Here is a 26,489-nt window from a genome sequence, read left to right as displayed (position 1 = left end):
CATGTTAGCCACATACCTAAAGTTCAGAGTCAATTTCATATTAGATGTTTTCGTTTCATTCATATACATTCTTTCCTTATACCTCCCATTTCAGAATCATTCAGTATCATGATTAATTGTGTTATGCTAGTCCGGTTTGTAATATATCTACCTTACCGGAGGCTACACAACATGTTTCATTTAGCTCTATTTTCGTAGATCAGTTCATATTAGATCATTCATTTCAAAAGCATATGGTAGTGGCTTAACATGAAAATGGTCCATACATCTTATCCCAGACATACAGAACTCAGACTAATAACTTTGGACAAACAACCATTGTTCATACACACATATACTGATCATCCTTTACAGAGTAGGAATACTTACCTTACAATACTATAAAGTAAAGATAACCACAACACATGGAAGTAAGAAAGAACTCACTAGAAATATAACAAAGTCCATAAAGTATGTTCTTTGCCTTTGTTACTCGAACCTTTAGTAGCTTCTTGAGCAAAAAATAAGGGTATTCAAACATATCCTATTACTGCTTCATTGAATCTAAACATGCATGTACGAATCATTAACACTTAACCCAGACCCAAGAAGTTTCCTTCCTTACACTCCAGTTTGACACTTATGCATACTTAATCGAAAACACGTAAATAGTATTAAAAAATAACCTAGGGTTCATCAATAATTACCAGAGAGCTATGAAAAACGTATAAGTTGGCTGACTACAATGAACCTAACTTCAAATAGGTTTTCTGGACTTTGGTTTTAAGAAAATGTAAAGAAGATCAAGTAGGAAGATGAAAAAAGAATGTAATACCCAATTTTAGCCCGGGCCCGCAATTAAAATAGACCAAACAAATAAAAAAGAGTCCAATAGCAACAAAAACACAGTGTAAAAATAGAAAAAATAGAAAATAAGTTGTATTTCCGGGCTATAAAAAGAGCCCGATTTTCTGTTTTATAGGGGGATTCCGGTATTCATAAAAAAGGGAGGAAATCAGTGTAAAGGGGGAAAATCAGTGTAAAGAGAAAAAAATCAGTGTAAAGGGAGGAAAAAAGAAATCAAAAAGTTTTAAAGAAGGTGATTTTTTTACTTTTTCTTCTATATTTTTTCGTTACGTTTTCACTTTTCTATTTTTTTTATTAATCTTATATGAAAAAGAAAAGAAGAGTTAGGAGATGAGAAATCTACCTGGCTTTGCCTACTCCATCGCAATCGGAGTCGGGCAGAGTTTCAGATCGCTGAAGCAGTAGAGGGCAGAGAGGGTTTAGTTTTTTTTCCTGATAGTTAATGTAAATAAAAAGTGTTTTGATTTTAGGGTTTTAAGTGGCTTTTATATTGTGCATAAAACGGCACCGTTTAGGGCCTGTTTTAGTGGCTCTAAAACGGTGTCGTATTGGCCGTTTAGCCTCAGTAACCCGCGCGGTGACCCGACCCGGGGAAGGATCCGTGCATTTTGTAACACTTCGAAAAATTGCGCAAACAGTCCCTTTTCTTTCGCAGGGTATTTCAAATCGATTCTTTTATTCCATTTAAATTTGGCCACACTTATTAAGTTTCATTCCAGTTTGATCTGTCTCAAGATGCTGCGTTTTGATGGAAGGGAATATTTCCCATTCGGTCCCCATGTTATCCGCGCGTCATATTTTGGCCCTCATTTTTGTTTTATTCTCATTTTTTTCCTTTTAATTTTGCTTTAAATTCAATTTAGTCCTCATTAGTTTGATTTAATTTGCTTGTATTTTATTTATTTAAGTATTGATTATTATGCTATTTTTTTTAAAAATTTTAAATCTGATATTATTTGAATGTTTATACTTATTATCATTAAATTAATCATTAATATTATCTAAGTTTATTGTATATTATTATTTTAGATTTATCATGTTTTATTATTTGTAATTTATCAATATTATTATTTTAAATTCATCGTTAAGATTATTTTAAATTTATCATGTATATTTATTTCAAATTTATCATTAATATTTTTAAATTTATTATATACTATTATTTTGGATTTATCATGTATGATTATTTTAGAATTATCATCAAAATTTTAAATTTTATATGTATTATTATTTCAAATTTATTATATATTATTTATTGTAAATTATCCAATTCATTTCAAATTGTAGATATTATTTGTATTAAATTGTACATTCATGTATATTATTTGTTTTAATTCTGTTTTGTTTTAAACTTCATCCATATACATACTATTTTTTGAATTATACATATTACTTATTTTTTAATTATTTTATTATTTTTCTATATAATGTATATTCTAATTTTTCTTCACACTTCATTTGCTTAAATATTTTTGTATATTGTGTTTTATTAGTCGTTTTAAAAATTTATTAAATGATTTATTTCAATTCATTTCATGTATTCATTTTATCTTAAATTGATTTGCATAATAGATTTTTTAGCCTATTACTTACTTCATGTTGTTTTATTTATGTACCCTTTCTTTGGAATTAAGTTTGTTTTATATATTATTTATGTACCCTTTCTTTGAAATTAAATTTGTTTTATATATTATTTCGAGTTCGATAATTATTATGTGTGTTTGGGGTTTGTACGCGCATATTGTTTAGTATTCTGCCCATGTATATTATTCCATGTTCATACATTTGCTTTTCAGTTCCAAACATTACATCACAATTAAAATTTCTGATTTATTTGCCAAAATTTGATTATTTCATTTCTTTTCATTTCAAATAAATCAAATTTATATCATTGCTAATATTGCATTAAACCTTCGCTTTGATCCAATTTCGTAAAAAAGGGAAAATGAAGTTTGCAATATGTCGTCTTTGGAACAATGAGAAATCGTGCTCTAACTTATGGGGTTTCGATTTTCTCATCGAACTAAAACGACTAAACTTTTTAGTTTTCAAATGCACAAAGTTTCAATAAAGATTTTTAAAAGGTTAGCTTATGCTCGGGAATCCAAACGTTGCATCTTAACTTACAGGATACGGCATCTTGTTGCCTCGGGATGAGAAACCCTTTCACATTCGTTCAAATCTATCCAAGCATTGTTTTAAAATATGGCATTAATAAAAGGGGAATCGTTTCCAATCTTTTCAAATTTTTAGTTTTCAAATGCACAAAGCATTACTAAAACGACTAAACTTTTTAGTTTTCAAATGCACAAAGTTTCAATAAAGATTTTTAAAAGGTTAGCTTATGCTCGGGAATCCAAACGTTGCATCTTAACTTACAGGATACGACATCTTGTTGCCTCGGGATGAGAAACCCTTTCACATTCGTTCAAATCTATCCAAGCATTGTTTTAAAATATGGCATTAATAAAAGGGGAATCGTTTCCAATCTTTTCAAAGTTTTGACGTTTGACTTTAAGACATTAATAAATCAATTGGGTATCAATTTTGGGCATTACGAGGGTGCTAACCCTTCCTCATGCGTAACCGACTCCCGAACCTATTTTTTCAAAATTCGTAGACCTAAGATCGTTTTCAAGGTGATTCGATCACACATCAATAAAAGATCGGTGGCGACTCTATTTTTTCATTTTAAAAGTCAACCCTGTTTTTTCAAAATAAAAATGGTTTCGACAAAGAAAATGAAAACATTTTTGGTGAAGGCACTGCTATCCTTATATACCTAAGCACAAAGACAAGATTTAGTGGAAAATCAGATAATTTCACTAACACTCTTGATTCTCGTGATTAAGTGCGCTTATAAAAATTAAGGTTTTTCATCTACAGTGGCTTAGTTCCATTCTAACTAAGTATTAGTTTAACTAACTAAATTTCCTTATTTAATAATAAACAAATCCATTCAACTATAAACCAAGCAATTCGCCAAAGCATCTGGGTGGCATACACTTAAAGAAAGAGTCCATCAAACTTTCGATCTTCGCCAATACAAAGAGCCTGCCAAGTGGCGCAACAAAGAATTCTATACTTAATTAAAACAAACAATTCACTTACTTATCTCAACACTTAATTCGCCTAAACACTCTAAATAGTAATCAGACAGCGAGACTTCGTCGGGCAGACTGTTACATTATAAAAGTAAATGAAAGTAATGCATGCCTAAAGTCTAGTATATTTATTGGTTCCAAAGATAAAAATCCTCACAAAATAATAGGAGAAAGCATTTAAGATGATCATTTAGTGGTGGTGGGGGCTTTTAAAGAGACCCACAACATAACTAATTATAAAACTCAAGAAGAGATTCAAGTACATGGAATTGAAAGTGAAAATGAAGAAAATAAAAAGATCTCAATGAGTTATGTCAATGTAAGAAAATATGAAACCAAAATGAAGAAATTGTCGACAACGTTCTTACTTGAAATGTTGCTATTGAAATAGCAAAAGAAAATAAGGATCCTGAGCATAAATCTATTGAAGAATGTAAAAACATAAAAGATTGGATGGATTGGAAAGACGTAATTCAAGCATAATTGAATTCACTTGCTAAACGTGAGGCTTTTGGACCTGTAATCCAAACACCTAGAGATGTAAAGCCGATAGGAAATGGGTATTTGTGCAAAAATGAAGTCTTAAGATATAAAACACAACTTGTATACAAAGATGTTTGCAAATGTCCAACATTGATTATTAAGAGGCATTCTCTCTCATGGTGAATACAATCAAATTTAAACATCTTATTAGTCCGACAGTATGTAATGCGTCTAATGGATGTTGTTACATCCTATTTGTATGACTCACTTCATAGTAAAATTTATATGAAAATTCATGAAGGATTTAAAATCCCAGAAAGATATAGAGTTCCCCGAGAAAATTGCCTGATCAAGCTAAAAAAATAATTATATGGATTAAAATAATATGGACGTATGTGGTATAATCATCTTAGTATTTGTTGAAAACATGTTATAAAAAGGATTTAATTTGTCCATATGTTTTATAAGAAAAATGTTTGGATCAAATTTTATAATAATTGTTGCTTATGTTGATGATTTAAATATTATTGATATTCTCAAAAGCTTCAAAATACATTAAATTGTTTTTTTTAATGAGATAAAAGATCATGGAAAAACAAAGTTCTGTCTCAGCTTGTAGATCGAACATTTAAAGTATGAAATTCATGTTCATCAGACAACTTATACAGAAAAAAAATCTTAAAGAAATTTTACATGAATAAAACACATTCATTGAGTACCCCAAAGATCATAAGACCACTAAGGTTTTGTTAAGTAGAGTGGAAAGAAAATTGGAAGGATGAAAAATTGAAGAGATAGAAAACCATATTGATGGAAAATATAGTTTTTCTTTCCATAGGTGTGCTTGGTAAAAGAAAAGGAAAAATGAAAAGAAAATTAGGGTGCGAGAAAATATTCTCTATTCTCATTTTCATTTTGAAAAATAATTTTCATTTTCTATTTTGAAAATTAAAAAATATTTAGTAAATGAAAATAAATTTTTTTCAATAATAAAAATAATGAAAATGTGTTTGATATATAATTTTAAAAGAGAAATGAAATAATAATTAAATAATTAAACTAAAGTATAATTTATTAAAATGTGTCACAATAGTAAAATAAAATAAAAATTTTAAAAGTTATAAAATAAAAATTGCTTTTAAAATTCTCAAACAAGGGTAAAATAATACATAAAATGAAACTTAACAAAAATCCCTTATCTAATGAAAGCAATGAAAACATGCTTTTTATTCTCTAATTTTAACATATTTTATTTTCAAAATTATTTTCAAAAGTTTTAATCAAACATGTTTTCTTCACTATTTTCTTTTCCATAGTCATTATTTTTAAATTTATCCGTTGCTTGGCGAGTAAAAATAAAAGAGAGAAAATAAAATATTTAAAAATGCATAATTTTGAACTACTATACTGTCTATCTTATTTTCACTCCTATCATTATTTCAATTTTAAAATATTGATTTTTATACATTAAGATAAAAAATGGTCATCTCGCCTATTTTCTTTTCTTTCACTTTTCTTCTCCACCAAGCACACTCAAAATTTATTTTCTTTCCATTTTTTCACTCCCTCCCATTTTTCTATTTTTCCACACAACCAAGCACACTCTAAATATGAGTAAAGACCCATTTGTCTTCGCGAAAACAATCTCTTAGAATGAAATACTATATCCAAGTGTCATAAGGACATTAAACAATACACGACTCGATATAACATTCGATGTGAATTTGTTAGTAAGATTTAAATCTTCTCCAACATAGACATTAGAAGAAAATTAAACATATATTTGGATATCTTAAAGGAACCGTTGGAATAAAATTATTTTATTCAAGTGAATCAATATATTAATTAATTGAGATTAGTTGTTACTTCTTCAAATCATGCAAAAATAATTGTAATACATAAGACAAGCCGAGAGTGTATTTGCGAGAAAATATGTAAATTATCTTATATAAACATAATGCAATTAAACGGTGATTACTATGTAAAAATTCAACAAATTCATTAAATGATAATTTGCTGAACACAAGATTTGAAAGTATTCAATGTATCGATTATGTGATATTGTCATTAAAGGGCACGTACTTTTTCCTCTATCAATGTTTTGTCTCATAAATTTTCTAGTAAAAATATCTGGTGAGGCAACTTGATAATGGAACTTTAACACCCATGATACCCGTAAAAAAATCTATTCTGAAATTAACTTCACGTACATATTTTGATCCTTTGTTTTTTATTTTTGGCTATATTCAAATAAAAACTTTATAATCTCAAAATGAAATTCGTAAATCACCAAGGAATTTCCCGACCATCCCACGCAAAAAACTTACCATTATCCCGTTGTTTTGCGTTGTTAATAATGTTTAAGAGCTTTTGCACGGAGAACTCTTTGGTGAAAAGCTTTTCCGCGGGAACATTTCTTTGGAATGGCCTCGATAGATCGGTATCCACCGTGCCTGGGTGCAAAAGAATGCATGCAATTGGGTCTTTCTTCCTTGCAAATTCAACCGAAATAGTTTTCGTCACTGCATGCGATCAAGTCAAATAACAAATGACATAATACACAAGTTCAATAAAACTATATGTCTAAAAGTGTATCATTGTAGATATGTGACAAAAGGAGTTCACAACCTATATTGCTTGGATTCTTCACTTGAAGTACTCACGTTCGGCATTCATGTCTAACACATGGATATGGGGATATAAACTCCAAAAATCCTCCAAGTACATGTAAAACCTTAGAAAAGTCTAATCATGCCATGTCTGACACGTACTCGTACTCAAGTCCAAGTAACATAGTTCACACCTCTATCACTTCATAGTGTGAAAACAGACGAGGAGATAAAGTGTATACAACTGAAAACAATAGATAATGAAAACATTTTTCCCCATAGTTTATCTATATTTTCGTTGTTGAAAACTATGATCCTACAGACTTAAAGGGAAGAAAATCATACATTGATTAAGTGCAGCCTTTGAAGAGCGATAACTATGCCATCCCCCTAGACGATTGTCACCAATGGAACCGACTCTGGCACTTATGTTTGCCACAACTGCAACATCCCTGTCAATGCCAAGCAGTCCTCCAACTTTCAGAAGAGGCCACATATGCTGTAAGCAATACCACAAACAAGGATATCTAATATATTGTTAGCCAACTCCCATCAGGACCAAAAGACAATGAGGAACTCCAATTCAAGCATAATATTCAAAAAGAGGATTCCAATAATGTGTAGCCATTGCAACATAATGCATATTGCATTTGAAAACACTTCTGCAAGGGCTCACTTAAATAAAATATTTTAACAAAAATGGTGATGCATAGACTCTCCTCATCATAGCGGCAAACAATCTATTATTGGGGAGAAAAGATTGAAGAATGGGCACAGAAAGATGCGAAGATATTATCTTCTTGGTGGAATACTATGAAATCACAAAGGGTACCATACAAGATGCTCAAGATGGATGTAGAGGTACCATACAAGCACACACTACTGAATGGGAAATCCAAACCAGGATATGTGTTGAGACTTACATGGTAGACTTCAACATAGCTAATGCGAGGACAGGTACTGATTTTAATTTACTCCACCTAGTTCCTTTTCTAATGTTGGTGACCAGAAGACAATGATTTTATCAGCATATGAGAATTCCAACAACCAGAGTCTACCAAAATTTGTAGTCTCCTGCCTATTTATATTAGAACATTAAGTAGCACAAATGACTAAGACAGCCATTAACCTAAACACTTAATGCAATCTTAATACCTTGTACATCCTTAAATGGTCAATATAGATCAATAGATCACGTAGCACTTCTAAAAGAATTTGACAGAAATGAGAAAACTGGTTATAGAAACAAACTTATTACACCAAAAGCCTTTTGACATGCACAATTGAGAAACATATCAATATTTTGCTCAGAGGGGCTCCTTCATCTATCTATAAAACCCATCTTTCTCTCTAAATTCTTTGAATCTCCAAACTTCAACTTCCCCTTTCTATTTCTAACACAACTATTCTCCATGTAAAGGAAAAAAGAAACAGAATCTTATAGATGTTCCAAACTTGAAGCCTTAAATTGTTGTGACTGCAACACCTTCGTCTACTAAATAACAAATAGAAGAAATAAAATAACCAAAACATCTTAAATCCTTTAATCCACAAAACAAAGAACTCAATTAATAAAAATCTAGCATAAACTGGTTTGATGGGTGATACGATACTTAAGTTACACATTCCTATCATGCAGGTATCACCAAATATCAAGAACATATACCTTTTCGATGGATCAACCCAAGCTGGAAAAAAAACGAAAATTTGAATACATGGTTCTAATTATATGAGATTTTTGAGAAAGAAACCACAACAAAAGAGATGAGACTCCGTCTTTTAGTTTTGCTTATGTTATAGCCAAGACCGTTCCATTTGCCTACAATAAGCTAAGGTGACTGCTAGATCAGAATTACTGTCTAGTTTTTCTTTCTTTTTTCCTTTTTTTATTGAAAAATGGTGACATTTTAGACAAGATGCAAAGTTCATATCAGTTGTTACAAACTGAAGCTAGAGTTAAGAATAAATTAGTGATTAGTTCTTTTTTTTGGCCAAACATTAGAGACAGCAGATAAATGTTACCCCTCAAAATATGTTTAACAAAATGACGACCATGACAATTCTGCCAAATGAAAAATCTAGCATTTTTATCATTATCAATAACAATGCTAACAGAATGTACTTTGACTGCAAATAGCTTCCTTAATCAAAAGAAGTCTGGGGCTATTATAGAACATTCAGGGTCATTTGAAAGTTAAAAGTTGAAAGAAAAGTCTTCCAGAATTTTTATTTTATATTTTTTAAAGAAACTTAAATCAAAGTCAGCATACCTTGATAACTAAAATAGGACCCACAGCATTAACCTCATAAGCAAGCATCATGGATGACTTCTGTACTTTGCCCAGTGTAGTTTCTGCACCGAAATCAAGGGAGTTCAGTCATCTGCCTATGCAGCAAATTGAAACATGAAAGGAAGAAGAACAGGGGAAGAGAGTGTAGGGGCAGAGCTCAAGTTCCTCTTTTAGTACAGATGCAAGACATTGATGATGTTAAAGCCTCAAAAACTTTCTTAAAGTAATGGCAGAAAGTTAAACCTGGTTGCAGAACACTGGGTATTGAAAGAATGCCTGATGCATTAATGAGAAGGTTAAGAGAGCCATATCTTTCTGTTATGGACCTTGCTGACTCCTGAAGCGCGATGTGTCAATGTTCAGTCTCATTTTTGACATATTTGATACTATGCTACACGGACTCCTCATTTTTCCTAAAGTAGCCGTATCGAACACTGTGTTCGACACGTATTCAAACATGCGTACAGGGATGCTCCAAATTTATGGAAAAACCAAGAAAAAAAAATTAAACATACCCGTATAGAAACATACTTGTATCCAACGCTAAGTCCGGGTAACATAGATTTGATTTGTAAGACAACAAATAAAATGGAAGAAACAGAATAAGATAATGAACCTCTATAGTCCTTTCAACAGTCACATCCAATGGTAATACATTAAGGCGTTCAGCAAACTGATTTTTTAATTCAAGAAGCGCTGTTGCCTTAGTAGGATTACGACACGTGGCAATAACATGCCCTTTTCCATTCTTTTCCAGCATTTGTTTAACCTGAACCGACAAGTGCACGTTTCAAAATCAATTTGCCTCTTCGAATTAAAATATATGCAAATTAAGCAATAACGAAAACTAGTCCCTTCTCTTCATAACCAATTATTCTACTGCAGCTGCTTAAAAGTTCCAAGCAAATCATGCAAGTCCTTAACACCATATCATTATCCTTCTGTGGCAGTAAGTAAAACTACGAGTTACATAGCCATTCAACAAGAAAAGAAAAAAGAAATGGTGTCACTGGGACATGAAGCTGAGCCTGGTAATTGGGTCACTAGGACATGCCTAAAGTAAATAGAATGATAAGGTTATGTTTGACAATGATGATTTAAGTATTTAAGTAATCCGTGTACTATGATCAATAGTCCAATTTAGTCCTTACACTATAGAACTGAGTAACTTAATCCTTGTATGGTTGATATTGATATAAACAAGTAAAATTGGTTAATAGAAATTGTGTAAATGCTGCCATATACTTTTGAAATCTGAGAGCATATGTTGTTTAATAGTAGAAAATATTTTGCTGCTACAAGTCTGCATAATCAAATTTCAAAAGTCCATTTCAGCATTTTATTTGTTCGCACTAATATTAAAAAGAGAAGGATATAATTACTAGTTGTAAATATAAAGACTAAACTGCACTTTTAACTATAATACGGTGACAGCCTAGATACTTTAACAAACAATGACGCTTGATAAGAAGTTAGACTAATGAGTTTCAATTGAAATTTTGCTACAAAGGGAACAATTTAGTTATTAAAAAAAAATCCTGTACATGCAATTGCATTTTTTTACCAAAACCCACTATTAAATAATATAACGTAACATGGGGGAGAGAATCAAAATAAACAACGAAGAGAATGTACAAGAATTAGATAAACAAAAAGAAGGAGGAATTCTTATTAATCCTGAAATGAGAATCAGGGCTTACAAATTCGAGACCAATTCCTCGAGAAGCTCCTTGAACCATTGAAACCCCACCTTCCCATTTCTGAGCAGAAGCAAATGATTGGAGTCTCATGGGAATCGCCATTAATTGTGGGTGGGTGTGAAGGAAAAACCTCATCGTCTTTTCGTTAACTAACAACCCAAAGTCCCAAGGCAAGCAAAGGAGAGGGATATTGCAATTTCAAGTTTCATTTAACAATCATAAAACTCTCATCTGAATGGTTTTCCCAGAGTCTAGTGTCGGCCGGGTGAGTCGGTGGGTGCTACGCTTTCCACGTTAGATCCCCCCCAAAAAAAAAAAAAAACTGTTTATCCATTGGTTTTTTTTTCAATATTTTGAAAAAAAAATTAAAATTAATTAAATAAATTTTAAAATTTTTATTCTATCAATCAATTTATTATAACATCGAAATTAATTACTTTAAAATTAATTTAATTTTAAAATTTTAAAATTTTTATTATACGTTTTCAACAAATTAATTTAGATAACTCATATTTAATAATTTTTACGAAAGTTAATTTTTTATTATATAATATTAAATTATTCGTGTGAGCTAAAATAAAAAAATCATTACAATTAATTCAATTAATTGTTTGTTCTTTTTAAGTAAAGAAGTGATGTTAAAATAAAACTGAAAAATATTTTGAAAATTTTTAAAATTTTTGAAAAAGAAAAAATTAAAATAAACACATAAAAAATATAAAAACAAGAAAAATAAGACATATAATATTATGTGCACCCCCCACACTTAGACTACACATTGTCCCCAATGTGTCTCAAGAAAAAGATAGGAAGTTACTGGACTTCCTAGAATGGAGCATTAGACTAGCTCGGGGGTCCATTACCTCGTTGAAGCTTGAATTGTTGTGTAGCCTTTCAAGGTAATTCCCTACACATAAGATAAACAAATAAAATACGAAAAATAAAATAACAAGAAACAAATCCAAAAGAGTGTTTAATAGTTTACATGCTGCATAGAAAATCAAAATAAATGTTAAAGCATGTAACTAATATCGAGCGTCTTCGGGATCCTCACTCAGTCTCGCAATTCCTTTACCTTTTCCCCTCACGGTTGGCTTTGCGAAAGGCATTTCAGGTCGGCTACTTGGCTCGCGAATGACGGGTCCCCCCGTGGGTCACTGCACAGACGCAAAAGCTCCTTCGAACTTGCCGCAATAGGATGCGAAATTGCCATCCTCCATGGCCTCGTCATCCTCTTCTTCTTCTTCAACTGTGTCTTCTTGCTCCTCCCAAACTGTACTCCCCTCCAATGAATCGTTTGATCGTCCGGACCATTCTAAGCTTTGTGCCTCTTGGCTTGTCATGAAAGTGTCTATAAATGGTTTCATGGGCTCCAAGATTCTTATGTTATAGCGCACATCTCTTCCCAGCCTACGTTCCCACTACGTAGGCTCATCATTGGTATTCTTTTTGGCGTTTTTCTTTTTCATCGTTTGAGGTACTTCCATTTTATGTTTGCGTCGCTGGTTCTATTCCTATATTTGCTTCATGTGCAATTCCTAGAACTGGTGAGCAGGGTATCTCCAATAATACTCGTAGTTGGATAATGGAATTTTTCAGTGGTTCCCATCACCACTCCAGCTTGACGGCACAAGTTAATGATCAGATGAGGAAAATAAATTTCGACCTTTATGCCCGATATGCATTTTTTGATCTTTGGAAACACGAAAATATACACACTTTTCCATGCCCCTTTTTAACTCAAATTCATGCAGTTTCGATAAAATTCATGTCGAAAAATATATAATTATTATAAAATAATTATTTTTACTTAAATTATTAACATGTTGAATTTTAATTAATTTTATAATTAATTTTGATTAATTTTGATTATTTTCGATAGATTTGCACAAAGGATGAAAAACGACCTGACAAACACTGCTAGAAGCACAAAACTGAGTAGCAATTTTGAAGCATCAAGACGAAATAATTTTTCAGCATAAGAAAATCCAAATTATGTACATTAATTCATAATATAATTAATTTCAATCTTAATCTAATTTAATTTCAGTTAAATAAATTATTATTAATTAATTATGAAAGGGGTCCAATTGAGCTAAATCGAGAAAATCGAACAAACCGAGCACTGGGCAGACCAAAACCATCCCACATGCTGACCCAATCAGCTTGCTTGGCTGATTATTTTGCTTGCAAAATGGCCCTTGAATACTTCTTCAAATTGCATTCAAACCCCTCCACTATTTGTGTCTTTCTAGATTTGCCCATACCTTAATATAGCAAGTTTGAAAACTTCAAACTTGCCACATGTGTGTCCGACCATGGGGGGACTCTATGGCTGCTCATTTTTCCTAATTTTGGAAGCCATCTCAACCTATAAATACTCCATTGGCTGCTCACTTCAAACACATCTCAAACCCATTCATTTCTTCACTTCTCTCTCATTTTTCTCTCTTCATTCCCTTCCATTGTTCTTCATTTTCTTCCCCTATTCCTTTGTCGATTTCACCTCTTGAAAAAGAGTCATTCATCCACCATTTTGAGCAGCATTAAAGTGTTCATAGAAGCCTCGGTTCAACAAGAACAAGCGGAGAAGGAGGAGCGGAGCAAATTAGTCAAGCATCGGAGATATATCAGATTTGATTCTTGTTCCCTATCCTTTTAATTTTTTTGTTGTTATGATGAACATGTCTATGAATATTTTTTATGTTGATATGTTTAATTTAATTAATATGGCTTAAATTTAATTTGTGTTAGGTTGATTGCAGTTTGTCTACTTAATTTATTAAAATTGTGTTTGTGTTGTTATAGGCCTCGGTAAGATGTTTGATTAAGTAAAATCATGACTAAGTTATTCTTGCATTACAATTGTAAGGTAACTACTGAATTAATTATTTAAAAGGATTGAAATTGTAATTAATTTACAAGATACTTAATCAGTGCATGTTTAATCATCTAAGGTAGCTGAGGTTCAATTAGCAACGGTATCCAACGATACATTAGCCTTGCATAACTTGCAAGATTATTGTGATTAAACTGTTTCAAGGTAGAAATACATTGTTACCTCACGTAATCTTTTATGTGTTTATGAGATTGAATTAATTGTTTTAATTGGCATAGAGATATGTACAAGAGATTATTTTAATTTCATAAGTATTTATGTGCATGAACACATTTGCTTATTAAAATTTGTTTAATCGGTTGAATTGACATAGAGATATAGTCAAGAGATAAATGAAATTTGGTAGGTAAGTATGTTCATAAGTTAGCAAATTACCGGGTTGCCATGAATTTATTCGTAACAACATAAACATGAGTTTAATAATTCTAAGTTATGAAATGTAATTAATCTAGCACAATTATGTCATCTTGATTAAAATCATCTTTTGAAATCGTGCATTGGATTTTTATTTTATTTTATTTATTTCACTTAGTTAAAATCTTAGTTTTTCACCTCCTTAAATAAAAATATTTTTCTTCACCAAAGTGTTTCTCATTGCATTCATAAATAATTCTTTTCACAGTCCCTATGGGTACGATAACTCGACATTTACTTGTTACTTTATTACTTGTTGCGATTGTGTACACTTGCACATTTTCGTCGTTCCAATCTTCTTGTTGATTCACCTCCCAAGGCTAACTCTCTTTCACTGCAAAATACAGTACAACAAAGCAGCTTGAAAAAAATTAACGATATTTGTGTTAAGTAGTGGTCAGATACGAGTACATATAAATTGCATCCACATCTTAGCGATGAGGAACATGATAGCTTGGTTAAAAGATAGGGGGTAATTATTATACCATTCTCGTTTCCATTCCCCCTCCCCTCGGTTAAAAATGCTAATACAGTGTCCATATAAACATTTTCAAAATTAGCAGGATTCATAGTGGATAAACCGTTACTCTCATAGTGAGGGACACCAATAGCCTTTGGTGATATGTCAATTTTATTATGCCTAACATACACCTAGGTAAGTATTATGGTTTTTGCATGTTAACTTCTGTAATGATAAGTTTTTTAGAGGGTGAACAGAAAAATGGTAAAGTAAGGATTTTATTAGGTATGAGATGACGATAAAGATAATATGAATAAGTTTTAATGGTATTCTTATGCCTTGCAAGTAGTGGATTGCTGAGGCTTTTGGATGGATGTTGACATGTGGAAATCAAGTTGTTGTTCACAAGTCTCAGGTGAGTCCCTAAGCTGACTCTTGCTTGTATGTTGTTCATGTGAGTGCTTCTATGAATGGTGATTGAACTATGTAATCAAACTAGAAAAGTATTGTATGGTGATGATGCTATTGCATGTGTGTTCGATGGATTTTGCATGTATGGAATGTAAGAAACCTGAGGAGTTAAGTAAGTGGTTTGAATCCTGAAGTTAAAGTATGATTGTATTGGGTATGTCTGGAAAATGTGATGAGATATGAAACAATTGGGTGTTTGTATGTATCGAGTGTTAAGTATTGAATGATGCCAATATATGAAGAGTCTGTCAAGTAAGTCTGTGTCTGTCCACCATGGTGGAGTCTAAAAAAGGTCTATTGGGACTTTAAACATGATTTTTGAAAGGAAAAGTCCATAGCCATGTCACCACATTGTTTAAGACCATAACTGGGCTATGACATCATATGGAAAGAATTAAAGGAAGGTTATTACCGAATGGGGTTCTCTGCGTGTTTCAAGATGATAAGCGAAAAACCTCACGAAATGTGAGTCTAGGCGAATCTCTATCGTAAACACGTCAGAAAAAGGGAAGCCTTTGTGGCGAACTATAAAAAGGGAAGCCTTTGTGGCGATTTATGACAAGGGAAGTCTTTGTGGCGAATTATAAAAAAGAAAGCCTTTGCGGCGATCTATGAAAAGGGAAGCCTTTGTGGTGATATATGAAAAGAGAAGCCTTTGTGGTGAACAATAAGAGGGAAGCCTTTGTATCGATCTATGAAAAGGGAAGCCTTTGTGGCGATCTATGAAAAAAGAAACCTTTGTGGCGAACTATAAAAAGGGAAGCCTTTATGGCAATCTATGAAAAGGGAAGCCTTTATGGCGATTTATGAAATGAAAGCCTTTATGGCGGTCTATGTTACAGAGCATTACTGATCAATCGGAATACATTTATCATAATAACATTAAATAAATTAATCTCATTCAAAACATATCAAACAAAATCATTTGGTCCCTAAATCGAGCCTTCGAGTCCCTAAAAATAGCTTAGAAGCAATTTGGGACTAATTTGAAACAAATAAGAATTTTAAGAAAAAGATGCAAAAATTGGAAAACAAGGGTTACACGGTCGTGTGACATAGCCCAGGCCGTGTAACATTCGAGCAAAGGGACGCACGGTCCTGTCCCAACCTATGTCATCACCTGTGTAACTCAATGAGTAGGGTCAAAAGGTCGTGTCACAAGTCTCTCTATGATACAAATGAAACAAAAGAAAGTAACTATGTAAGCAACGAGTGCTTAGTAAGCTCGTATAAAATTAAACATAACTTATAATTTCATTAGCATAATTTATAGCATAATCATAATATCAACCAAAACCATAAGCTTAGCATAAGCCTATACAAACATCATCAACTCACAAGTTAGTATACATATCCATGATACAAATGAATTCAACCATAACATAAGTAGATTTCCATATATATACATCATTAATTCATCAACTTTTTCATAAGATCATGATTCATTCCATTTGTATACTTACCATTTCATTTAATTTTCCTTACCCATTGAACCATCTAGAACTACATTGGATACTAGGTACTGATCACATATAGTGTGCCTTTCATATAACAGTAACATTTCCTTTACATCAATGCTCACACGAGCTGTGAAAAGGGTCTGCTCACACAAGTTGTGGGTCAGAATGTAAGCTACACGATGTTTTTCACGTGAGCTGTGGAGAATCCGCATCAAATACAGGACCTCAGCCATTGGTAGGACATTCAAGACCAGCACTTGAAACATGAAATCCCTAATGACATGTCATTTGTATCCTAAGAATTCTTAAGGTTCAAATGGGACTCGTTATCCGTCAATTCATTATAGCATTGATACATTTACATTCAAATTCATTTATATTACAACAATATAGGAAATAGTCGATTTAGCTAACATTAAAATGATCATAGTTCATACGAACTTACCTCGATAATAAAGTCATAAATGTGGAATTCGAACTAGTTCGAAGCTTTAGCTTTTCCTTGATTAAGTTCGATTGTGGTTTATCTTGATCTAAATAATAATTTCATTCAATTAAGTACTTCTAGAATTAATTTAATCCATAATTCATATTTATGCAAAATAACAAAGTTGCCTCTAACATTTTAACTTTTCATAATTTAGTCCTTAATCCCGTAACTTGAAATTTAACCATTTTAAACTAAATCCAACTTAACCAATGTTACAAGGGACCTTGAAACAACCCATAATCACAAAAAATTCACAACAAAACCCATGGTTTTATACTTTTAACAATTTAATCCCTATTTGTAATTTCATCAAAAATCACTTAACAAAACATGTTTATTTTTCAACCAAGACTAATAATCTATCAAATAACATCAAAACACATTAAAAATCCATGGAAAGCCCCTAAACCTTTAAAATTTTACAAATTAACCCTCGGGCTAGCTAGATTAAGCTAAAACAAACTCAAAAACATAAAAATCATGAAAAATGGGGCTTGAATTCACTTACATACATAGGAGAGTATCAACCAAATCTTAAAACCCTAAAAATGGCTATTCCCTCTTCAATTTTTAGTGGTGAAGACAACTAAAGAAGATGGTATCTTTTTTGTGTTATTTTAGTTTAGGTTTTATTTATTCAGTTACAATTTTGACCTTTAAAAACTATCAAAATTTTAATAAAGCCTTGTCTATGCACATCCACTAACATTTTAAATGGTATATTTACCATTAAAGTCCATTAAATTTCATTTCCATAGCCATTTAGCCCATTTAACTAATAGAATTCATCTTTTACACCTTTTATGATTTAGTCCTTTTTACTTAATTAACCATTTAAACATCAAAATTTCTTAATGAAACTTTGGTACGACCTTAATATGATTCTGTAGACATTAAATAATTAATAAAATGATTCACTCATTAGAATCATGGTCCCGAAACCACTATTTTTAACACCACTGAAAATGGGCTGTTATAAATGGTACTCATAACGAACTCAGAAAGGAAACATTTGGCGTGTAAGGATGAGACTTTCAGTGGCAAACTTTGTATCAAATGGTTTTGGTGCGGCCATCACGATTCGCAGGTGCAATTAGATATATAGAGGAAGAAGGGGACTTTCAAGGAGGATTCGAATTGAATAATTGAAAAAGTTATCTACCGCTTGTATACATGATCAATCATGGATTGTCAAAGGAACAACAACTTAGAGTATGTATTCAAGAATAACAGTGGTTGTCTGTATGGACCTGTAGAAAGGAAATGTGCAAGGAATCATGAAAGTTCATATCAAGAAATGTGAGTGATGTATTGAAGATGAGAAGGGTAGAACATGATCTTAGAATAGGATATGACAACTATGGTATCAGGAATGGAACTCTAGAAAAGTATTCGCCAAGAGACAAGCTGAAAGATAAGCATAAAAGATGGCTATTCAAATTTCCAGATGCGATGTGCAAACATGAACTGGGGAATTGGTGTTTACCTCACTAAGTTCTTATGATCTTACCTCTGCGTATTATGTTGTAGGTAAGCTGAGATAGGTCTATACCAGGAGGGACGATGCCAGAACTACGCCAAGGGTGTGGTGTATTAAGCTATGTGCATATAGAACAAGTTGGTATCATTAATGTAATCAATAGTTTTGCAAAAAGTTCTTATGTATTGGAATGTTGTAAATAAGTTATGAGATTAGTTAGAATTTCCTTGTAATTAATTTACTCAGTACTACAACTATTATTATTTGATGTATTATCACCTGTATGTTAGTTCATGCAATATGTAAGTAGTTAAATGTGAAATGGCTATAGAAATATGAATTGGTGGAATTAAGTAATAATTATACCATATAGATAGATAGTGGACAATTATGAACATATTTTAGCTAATTATTAAGGTTATTTTAAAGGGTAATTTAGAAAATAAGTAAATAAACAAAAATCAAATAAGAAAAAATATCTTCTTCATTTTCACTTACCAAAATCGAAAACCACCATTTTTATCAAGCTTGAAGGTTTGGTCAACCCTTGTTCTTGCATGTAAGTGATTTTTTATTCCGTTTTTAGTGATTTTTATGTTTTTGAGATCGTTTTAGTTTAATCTAGCTAACTCGGGGGTTAATTCGTAAAACTATTAAACATTTTAAAATATGCCATTGTTGAGCTTGTGAAGTTTTTAAAGTTTGATGATAGTTTGATAAGCTTGATAGCTAAATAGGACTATTTCGTAAAGTAATTTTTAGTGATTTTAATGTTTAAGGACTAAATTATTAAAGTAATAAAATCTCATGAAACTATTGTGAAATTGTGAAATATATGGGTTGTACAGGGACTAAAAGAAATTCAACTAGCTTGGTGTAAGCTTAAATGTGTTCAATTTGAATGTTTCGGGTTTAGGGACTAAATTACAAATTGATAATAAAAGGGCCAATATACATAAGTTTGATTACTTAAGTGGTTTGAAATGATTAATTGAATGTAAATTATTATTTACGTACAAATCAATCGGGCATAAATCGTGGAAAAGCGAAGTTAAGGGAATAGTCGTCAGCATCGCATTTTTAATCATTTTTGAGTAGGTAAGTTCGTATGTTCATTAAATTGGTTAATTGTTGTTATTGATGATATGATAACTAATATTTACATTATGAATGGCAATTAGGAAATATGATTAAATTGCAGTATCAGTTAAATTACAGTTTATGTTTGAAAAATGAGATCTATATAGATGTATGTCTGAAATGGTGTAATTGTATAAGTTAAATGGTTTGGACATGGAATGCGACCCGTTTGAACTTCGTGAAGACTTAGTATACAATTGACATGTCATTAGGGTTAGTTACCGTTTTGGGTGCTGGTCATGGATGTCCTACCGATGGTTGAGGTACTGCATTTGTGTAGATTCTATAACTACCCATTTTTAGTGGTGTCGAAAAATGTAGTTTTGGGACCACGATTCTGAAAAGTGAGTCAGCGTTTAAATATTTATTTAACATTAACGAGTATTTATTAGGGTCGTATTAAAATTTGGTTAAGAAATTTTAATATTTAGTTAGTTAATTAATTAAAAAGGACTAAATTATAAAAGGTTGCAAAAGTGGGTTTTATTAGTTAAATGGGTTAAATGGATATGAAAATGTAAATTAATGTACTTAGATGGTAAATATACCATATGTATAGTTAGTGGACAATTTTGGATAAGGTTAGGATGCAATTTAAGTTAATTAACTAAGGGTAAATTTTTAATTAAATAAATAAATGTATAAACAAATAAACAAAGCCTATCATCTGCATTCATTTTACTTTGTTTCAACCAAAAACTCCATGAAAGGAGAAGGTTGAAGTTTCAGCTAGGGTTGTTAAATTGCATCGTATGATATTTTGGCTCGTTTTTAGTAATTTTTATGTTTTTGAGTTCGTATTAGCTTAATATAGCTAGCCCGGGGATAAATTCATAAAATTTTTAAAAGTTTAGGGTCTTTCCATGAATGGATTGGATGTGTTTTGAACTTGGTTGATAGATTATTAAGGTTGGTTGCTTAATAAGGATATTTTGAATAGTAATTTTAACTAGTTTTGAGTATAAAGACTTAATAGTTATAATTTTGAAAGTAGAATGGTTTATTTGCTAATATTCAAATTTTTAGGGGTTGTAGAGGGGCCATAAGGAATTAGACAGTATTGTTTTAGGCTATTGTGGAAATTTTGTAAGTTTTTACATAAGGGCTAAATTGAATAAAAGGTAAAAGTTTAGGGGAAAAATGTAAAATGTCATTAAGCGACTAATTGCATTATTTTAAGTAATTTAAGATGACAAATTTAGTTAATTGAATTAATTTATTATATTTAGATCAAGAAACTGACCAGTCCGTTGATAAATAGGGGAAGGGAAAAGCTGTTGAATAATCGTCATCGTGTATCGTTAGCTACCGTAGTCTGTAAGTTTGTATTACTATTTCTATGTTTATAATGGTTTTTTTATCTATTACGTGTTTTATTATAATTAGATTTAATGTTGTTATTATCTACCGTATGATTAGAAAATAAATAATAAATATATACAGTGACTATGCAATTGCCTAGCAGGCTTTAAGCCGATGTTTATTTGTAGGATTTGAGTCGGTGTTTATTAGTAGGCTTTGAGCCGGTGATTTATCTAGCAGGCTGTGAGTCGGTGTTTAATTATCAGGCCTTGAGTCAGTGTTCATTTAACAGGTACTATGTACTGATGATAATGACCGTACCGATGGCTGGAGATCCTGCATGTGTTGCGGATTCTCTGAAGCTTGTGTGAGCAGCATCGTAAGTCGGTTAAAGTTCTAAAGTTATTTTGAATGGTTGTTATCCTTTTTGATTACCTAAAATGAGATGTCATTAGAAATGATATCTTGATTTATGATTGTTTATCATGTGGTATAGTTATGATAAGGATTTTTACATGTCTAAGTGTTCGGAAAGTTGAATCGATGGTATATTGGCAAGATTTGTTAGTTTCATGCTTTGTACATTTTACAATCAAGTAAAAGAAAGGTATGTGATGTTTGTTTTACGATCTTACTAAGTTTTATGAAAGCTTACTTTGTTTGGTTGTATGTCTTTGTAGGTTGTCGGACTTTTGTTGTTAATTGGAAGTCATTGGAGATCACACTATCTAGCATCTTAATCAATAGTTATTCGTTAGTTTTGGCCTGGTTATGAATGGCATGTATATAGGATTTTTTTTCTATTAAGGTTGGAAATGTTTAGGTATTTTGGTTGTATATGCCTTTATCTATGAAGTTAATATATGCATTGTGAATTTGCCCCTTTTTGGTAACATGTGGAAATGGTTATATTGAAATGGTATTTAGGATTTTTCATTATGCGTGAATGGATGTAATCAATGAACTTTGTGTGCTATGATTGATGATGTTGGTTTAATTTTTGACTTGAGGTGTCAATGAGGGCACACTTGTTTGACACTTAGGTTGGATTTTTTGGCATGTGTCAAGCTTGTGTAATTGTGTTTTGAGTAGGTTTAATTGTTTGTAAACGGGTTGCTTGATGTCCAAGTAAGCACGTTTTGGTAAACTTGCATTTGAAGGAAAAATTAGGGGCATGCAGCCTAAGACACGAGCTGCCACACGGCCCTGTGTTTCACACGGTCTCTTTACATAGATGTGTGTTTCAAGTTAGTAAGTAATACGGTTTGGCACACGGTCAGCGACACGGCCGTATGACCTAACATCGACTTGAACAAGGTTTAGCACATGGCTAGTGACACGGATCTGTGACCCTATTTCAAATACTCACACGATCTGGGACAGGACCGTATGTCCCATACTTCGAATGCTCACACGGCCTAGCCATATGGTCATGTGACACCTGTTTTCAAAAATTTTCAAATTTTCCAAATTTTTTTGATTTGTTTCAAAATGATCCTCGAACGTTCGCATACTATTTTTAGGGCTCTATAGGCTCGGTTTAAGGCCCAAAAGTGTATTTCTATCTTGGTTAAAAGGATTTATTGAATGTTATAGTTTAATTTGCAAATTGTTTCTATTTGAAGTTAAATGTTTTGAATTGTTTTGTAATATTCTGTAACTCTAATCCAACAACGAAGATTGGTTAGGTATGTTACATTTAGTGGTATTAGAGCTACGATTTAGTCGATTCTAAAACTGAATGTAACATGTATTGAGTCTAGAAATACATGCCATTTCATAACCTGTGATGACTCATAATTAGTTTGACTTATTTTCTGATAGACTAAAGATGTCAACTGGTTCTGATTGAACAAAATATGACAATGCACAAAGTATGCACAAAATATGACGATTCTGACAAGTGAATTATTATTTTAATGTTTATTTAATGTCTATAGGATTATATTAAAGTTGTATTAAAATTTTGTTAAGAAATTTTGATGTTTAAATAGTTAATTAAGTAAAAAGGACTAAATCATAAAAGGTGTAAAAGTTGAATTCTACTAGTTAAAAGGGCTAAATGGATATGAAAAAGAATGTTAATGGATTTGAATGGTAAATATACCAATTAAAGAGTTAGTGGATGTTTATGGATAGGTTTTAATGAAATTTTAATAGTTTTAAAAGGTTAATTTGGTAATTTGATAATTAAGTTAAAATGTTAAGTAATTAAAATATGAAAAGCTATCATCTTTCTCATTTTCTTCAAGCCATAGTCGTTTCCACCATTAGAGAAGAAAGCTAGGTTCGACCAAGCTCCTTTTAGTGCATGTAAGTGAATTCAAGCCCTGTTTTTATTTATTTTTATGTTTTTGAGTCCGTTTTAGCTTAATCTAGCTAGACCGAAGGTTAATTTGCAAACATTTTAAAGGTTGAGGGACTTTCTATGGTTGTTTTTGAATGTGTTTTGATGTTAATTGATAGATTATTAATCTTTGTTGTAAAATAAACATGTTTTTTTGAGTGATGATTTTTGGAAATAGGAATTAAATTGTTAAAAGTATAAATCCATGGGTTTTGTTGTGAATTGTTGGTAATTATGGGTTGTTTCAAGGTCCCTTGTAACATTGGTTAAGTTGGATTTATGCTAAAATGAGTTATATTTAAGTTATGAGCTTAATGACTAAATTGTGAAAACTTTAAGTATTATGGGTAATTTTTTATAACTATGAACTATGGATTAAATTGAATACTAGAAGTACTTAATTGATTGAAATTATTTATTTAGATCAAGATTGTAATATCTCGTAAGTTAGGGGTGTCGAGAAACATACTTCTAGGACCTCGCTTTCGCGAATTGGGCTCAAAAATATTATTATTATTATTATAATATTTTTGGGAGTTACTTTAAAAGTGAATTGAGTGTTAATTATATAATTTTAATTAAAAGGGACTAAACTAAATAAAGGATAAAAGTAGGAATTACTATTAATTTTTAATAGAACTAGTTTAAGGGACTTATTAAGTAAATAAGCCATATTATATATATGTATAAGATAGTGGACGTTTTAATCTATTTTGTTAGTATTTTATATATATATATATATATATATATATATATAATATGTTAGAAAAGAAATTATGTTAAAGAATAAAATAATAATGTTAGATAAAAGATATAGTTAGTGGAGGAAGAAAAACAAATGGATTAGTCAAAATCTTTTCTTCTTTTTGAAAACTAAAAGGATAAGGGGAGAAGGGTTGTTCGGCCATGGAGCTATAATGCATGTGTAAATTTGTAAGTGAGATTTGATTATTTTTGCATGAAATTTATGTTTTTGATGTTATAATGTTATGAGTTAGTTTACCCATATTAAAATTTTGAGAGTGAATGGAAATGATGAAAGTTACCATGGATGAGAAATTTAAAAGTTTGGTGTTATTTTATTGAATATTAAATGCCTTTGAGGTGATGATTAGAGTATAAGTTTTGTAGGCTAATTTGGTCATATTATGTGGTGATTTTATTGATAATAATTTCTAGGAACTTAAATGTTGTAAATTCAAAACAACATGGTTAAATTGTTAATTTTGTGAAGTATAGGACTGTTTTAGTGGATTGTTCTTATGCTAGAAAATTTGGGATTTATTTACTAATTTTATTAAGTATATAAAATATTTTGTAATATGAAATTGGTTAGTATTAATTAGCAATGAGTTAAATACTATAAATAAATTTAGTGTGGTATGATTTTATTAAATTTAAGATTTGTGGGGATTGTTAATAAATTAAATGTATATGTAGTGAATTATTGAAATTAGAAGGAAATATGATCAATCAAATTTTTGATGTTAATAGTTAAGTTGAGTAAATGACAATTGTTGTTAAATAAAAGTATGCATTATGATATAAGATTTGATTGATTTTAGTAGAAACAAGAATGGTATTAATTGAGCTAAATTGTTAAAAATAGATCAAGTGAAGAATAGATCGACTATCAACTGTAGGAAGGAAAAGATCACTGAGTAGACATCCGTCATATTTTGGTAATTTCGTAGTCCCCGAACTCAAACTTTATAAAATGTATTAATTAATTTAGTTATTATTTGATGTCTTATATTACATCCCTAATAAATTTGTTAATCCAAGTGAATGGTAGTTTAAGGAATATGACGTTAAGGAATAAATTAATGTTTGATTAGTGGATATTTGGAATGGAAGAGTTATTAAACTATGAGTTGTGATATTGAGTTGGGAAAAATAATATTATGGATTTGCAAATGAGTAATTGACATAGTTAATTTATTCGACTAGTGCTGGACACAAATATCGTTGGTTTATCCAACTAGAGCTGGGCTCACAATCTTTGCCAGATTGTCTGACTAGTGCTGGGCACACAATCGTCGGTTTATCCGATTAGCACTGGGCGTAAATACCGTTGGTTCATCCAACTAGAGCTAGGCTCACATTTAATATCGTCGAAATATTTGACTAGCGTTGGGCGCAGACATTGTTGGTTTATCCAACTAGAGCTGGGTTCGTATTCAAAATCGTCGGCTAACCCGATTAGTGTTGGGCGCAAACTCCTCTACGGTTTATCCGCTAGGCATCAGGTGAAATGAAGCTAATAAATCATACGACAAGATTACTTGAATTATCAAAAGAGTTGATTATAGATATCATTGATGAAGAATGGAAATTTTATTTGGTTGAGTAATAAGTTCATATTATTTGATTGTTCTTGTGGTTGTCTATATAAATGAAATCTATTGATTGTGAATTGGTTTCAATGTTTGCAGGCTAGATAAATTTGTAGACTCAGACTCGACATCTTACAAGAATACCATACTCAATGTTGTTGATGTTTCTTTTTTAAATTTTGGCATGTACCTAGGATGTGTCTATGTCCTAGAAGTTGATTATTTTGTATATGTGTTTATAAGATTGTGAATATATATATGCTATGTTGTATGTTTTGGTGATGATTGGTTTGGTCTATATGCTTAATTCTTATGATAATGTTCATTGAAGGATGTTATTTTGGAAATGATGAATATAGGTTATGTTTTTACTACATTTAATTATTTGATTGCTTAAATTTTATTTGAGTTACCTATGAAAGGTATATTGGTTGTGGATGGATGTTTTAAATGTGTTGTCAATGAGGGCACATTGGTTTGGTATTAGGATGTTTGTTTAGGTATGTGTTGAACATGTTGTATTGAGTTTTGATGTGTTTAAGTGTACTTAAGAGGATTGAATGGTTATGCTTGTTTTGGTTTTGGGAAAGCTTGTTTCTAGGTGAATTTTTGTCCACATGGCCTGAGACATGGGTGTGTGTCTCAGCCGTGTGTGAC

The 26,489-nt window shown here is 31.3% G+C and overlaps 1 protein-coding gene across 1 annotated transcript; it reads right to left on the bottom strand.

Moving 5' to 3' along the window:
- Positions 1-6,603: 6,603 nt before the first annotated feature.
- Positions 6,604-11,334, bottom strand: LOC105793911 (uncharacterized). Its single transcript, XM_012622816.2, has 6 exons — positions 11,034-11,334; positions 9,950-10,102; positions 9,577-9,670; positions 9,313-9,395; positions 7,388-7,541; positions 6,604-6,955 (listed from the first exon to the last, which is right to left on the bottom strand). Exons 1-6 carry the CDS (start codon positions 11,166-11,168, stop codon positions 6,720-6,722), a joined length of 855 nt encoding a protein of 284 aa, XP_012478270.1. The 5' UTR covers positions 11,169-11,334; the 3' UTR covers positions 6,604-6,719.
- Positions 11,335-26,489: the final 15,155 nt, after the last annotated feature.

This window comes from Gossypium raimondii, chromosome 3 (assembly GCF_025698545.1).
Source record: "Gossypium raimondii isolate GPD5lz chromosome 3, ASM2569854v1, whole genome shotgun sequence".
Classification (NCBI taxonomy): domain Eukaryota; kingdom Viridiplantae; phylum Streptophyta; class Magnoliopsida; order Malvales; family Malvaceae; genus Gossypium; species Gossypium raimondii.
Note: the sequence above shows the minus strand (reverse complement) of the source record. Positions and strands in the feature narration are given on the sequence as shown.